Raw genomic sequence first — 3401 nt, 5'->3', positions numbered from 1 at the left:
ATCAGATTCAGAAGGGGGTATTTGCCAAAACAATAAACATAATCAATCTAACTCCTACTTAAACTAAAAGAAAAGAAAAACAAGAGTACAGCAAAATAAGCTAACTCCCTTGCTAACATAAACAGGAGAAAAAGTCAAAGTCAAAATAAATGGCACCCACCTCCCTACTAACCCCAAAATAAATAAAGAAATCATTAACTACTAAAGTAAGAGACAAAACAGATGAATTAAACTATACAATAAATCATGAAAAATGAACACTTCTACCTTTGTGAATCTCAACCATAGAGTGGTCAAAGAGGGACGACCGAGAGAAAACTACTACAATAAGTAGAACACCAACATAAGTTAGAGATACACAACACTCTCAAATTGTTCCAACAACACATCAGGTCTGGGGTTGGAGATAGGACCTCAAAGCCGCTGCACACAACCAAGCCACCACCAACACAGCTCTTCTTCTTCTTCTTCTTTTTATTTGGCGGTTAGCAACTATTTCTTGTGCATTACCGCCACCACAGGACTGGAGTAAGGCACGGGAGTTACTGGCTATTATATATATATATATATATATATATATATATAAATAAAAAATAAAAATAAAGTTATTCTTATATCCTTTTTAAAAGGCCTGTACTTTTCAAAAAAAAAAGTAAGAAATCAAAATTCTCCCTTGAACTTCTGTTCAATAGTGTTTTAGTTTCTAAAGACATTTTCTTTGCTTTCAACTCATTAACAAGCCTTTGCCTTGCCTCATTGTATTTATGACAGTACATTATTACATGCTCTACTGTTTCAGGTGTATTACTCTGGCAATACTCACAATTTCCATCTCCATGCTTTTTTATTAAAAACATTGTACTATTCAACTTTGTATGACCCAACCTCATCCTAGTCAGCACAATTTCTTCCTGTCTTGATCTGGCTATGTGTGTGCCTTTTCCCACTTTCCCTTGTATCCTATATAGATGTCTTCCTGAGCACCCTTTATCCCAGATATGTTGCCACTTTTTAATAGTTTTAGCCTTAATTATACTTTTTATCTCTGCTTTACTATACTTTACATCTATATCTATATTGCTTTTATATGTTGCTCTCTTTGCATGCTCATCGGCCATTTCGTTACCTTCCACTCCTATATGGGCTGGAACCCATAAGAATGTCACCCTCCTTCCTGATGCTTGTATTCCATTTGCTTGCTGTAAAATTTCAATTAAAATATCTTCCCTTGAATCAGACCGATAGTTCTGAATACTGAACATTGCTGAACTTGAATCAGAGGCAATCAATGCCTGCAGACAATTGTTAGACTCTAGCCACAAGAGTGCTAACCATATGGCAACCAGTTCAGCAGTATACACTGCTAGGTCATCATTTATCCTTTTTGCCTTTATTATTCCCACCTCAGGGATTGCATAAGCTACCCCTACTCTCTTCTCAATGTTTTTAGATGCATCTGTAAAAACCTTTACACACTCTTTGTATTTTCCTGTTATATATTTGCTTACCCCATACTTATCCACTCCATCTTTCTTCCTTTCCTCCAATAGTCCTAAATCAACCTTCAATTCTTCTAACATCCAAGGAGGCACTACTGGATATGCCACAGTTTGACTGATGTTCAGAGAACCAATTCCCATGTTATTCACCTTATCTTTTATAACCCACCCATAACTTTTAATTTTCATACTTTCTTTTTCCTGGCATTCCCTTAAAACTGTCTGAGACATGTGGTTATCTTTATGCCCCCTGATATTTGCCCAGTATACCAGTGCTAGCTGGTCCCTCCTCAAATGCAGTGGCATCTCACCCACCTCTACTTGAATTGCAGCTACTGGAGAAGTTTTTATTGCACCACTAATTATCCTCATTGCTTGATTTTGCATACCATCAAGTTTGTTTAAGCTTGTCTTGAGGCAGATCCATATGCTATACAGCCGTAGTCAAACACTGATCTCATTAGACCTGTATATATGTTTTTTAATGCTGACCTTGTTGCACCCCAATCTATCCCACATAAACACCTCATAACATTTATTATCCTTTTACATTTATCTACCATCTTTTGGATGTGACATGCCCATGTCAACCTCTTATCAAACCAGACTCCCAGATATTTAAAGATCTCAACCCTCTCAAGCTCTTTATCTAACACCATTATTTTTAATTCTTGGTTAATTTTTTTCCTTGTAAAGAACATAACCTTTGTCTTCTCTATTGAGATTCTAAACCCCCATTTCACTCCCCATTGCTGAACTTCATTCACAGCATCTTGCATCTTATGCACAATAAACTCAATGTTCCTTCCCTTCTTCCACATTGCACCGTCATCCGCAAATAACGCTACTCCATCTAGGCCATGCAAGTCTTTAAATACCAACACAGCTCTTCTTCTTCTTCTTCTTTGATTTTTACGGCAGTTGGCATCCATTGCGTTGCATTACTGCCATCTTCAGGCTTTATCTACCCTTTACTTTCACTCATACTAAATCCGTCTATCTAATCCAGTCCCCTTCAAAAAATCAAATAACAATTTCCTACCCCCCACACTCTCTCCATACTCCAATAAACTTTTTACTGTATCATCTACCCTTCCTATATTTTTAAACTGTGTTATCATTTCTTGTCTTTCCTGATTAAATTTCCTACATGTTATAAGAACATGTTCTACTGTTTCAGCCTCCTGACATTGTTCACACATTCCTGTAGGATGTTTTCCTATAATTAAAAGTGTACTATTAAGATTGCTATGCCCAATTCTCAACCTGCTTATTATCACCTGCTCTTTTCTCTTTGTTCCCCTACTTCTTGATATACCTACTTTTCTTTGAATTTCGTATAAATGTCTCCCTTTTGTTGCATTATCCCAACTTTGTTGCCATTGTTGATTTACACTTCTCCACACTATGCCTTTCCCCTCTGATTTAGACAATTTAATATTTACTTCAACTTCTCCTTTTTTAACTGCTTCTTTTGCCACTTTATCTGCTTTCTCATTCCCATGTATTCCCAAGTGTGCAGGGACCCACATAAATATGACATTTTTCCCCTGCCTATTTATTCTTGAGTTCATAAATAAAACTTCATACAGCAGGTCCAGGTGACTTCTAGATGTACCTGTCTTCATGCTTACTAGAGCTGATACAGAGTCACTACATATTACTATTTCTTTATCACTAATTTGTTCTGTCCATTCTAACGCCATCAATATGGCAAACATTTCAACTGCAAATACACTCAGACAATCCGATGTTCTTTTACTAATTTCCACTTTATATCTAGGAATAACAACTGCCGACCCTGTTGCCTCTGTTTGCATGTCCTTTGACCCATCTGTGAAAATCTGAATACTTTCCTTATACTTACATTCCTTATAACTATAATATACACTATTTAAATCA

At 36.4% G+C, this 3401-nt stretch overlaps 1 protein-coding gene across 1 annotated transcript; it reads right to left on the bottom strand.

The window, feature by feature from the left end:
* Positions 1 to 611: 611 nt before the first annotated feature.
* LOC130081159 (uncharacterized) lies at positions 612 to 1640 on the bottom strand. Its single transcript, XM_056246117.1, has 2 exons — positions 1425 to 1640; positions 612 to 1388 (listed from the first exon to the last, which is right to left on the bottom strand). The coding sequence occupies exons 1-2, from the start codon at positions 1638 to 1640 to the stop codon at positions 612 to 614; spliced, it is 993 nt and encodes a 330-aa protein (XP_056102092.1).
* Positions 1641 to 3401: the final 1761 nt, after the last annotated feature.

This window comes from Rhinichthys klamathensis, unplaced genomic scaffold (genome assembly GCF_029890125.1).
Source record: "Rhinichthys klamathensis goyatoka isolate OS25496 unplaced genomic scaffold, OSU_Roscu_1.1 h1tg000036l_1, whole genome shotgun sequence".
Classification (NCBI taxonomy): domain Eukaryota; kingdom Metazoa; phylum Chordata; class Actinopteri; order Cypriniformes; family Leuciscidae; genus Rhinichthys; species Rhinichthys klamathensis.
The sequence above is the reverse complement of the archived record's forward strand: the minus strand, read 5'-3'. Positions and strand labels throughout refer to the sequence as shown.

Excerpts from the sequence above, each read along its gene's own strand:
- LOC130081159 (XM_056246117.1), bottom strand. The coding sequence starts at position 1,640 with ATGGGAATTGGTTCTCTGAACATCAGTCAAACTGTGGCATATCCAGTA. Across the intron at positions 1,389-1,424 it reads ACATTGAGAAGAGAGTAGGG|GCAAAAAGGATAAATGATGA; the intron begins GTAGCTTATGCA and ends GGAATAATAAAG.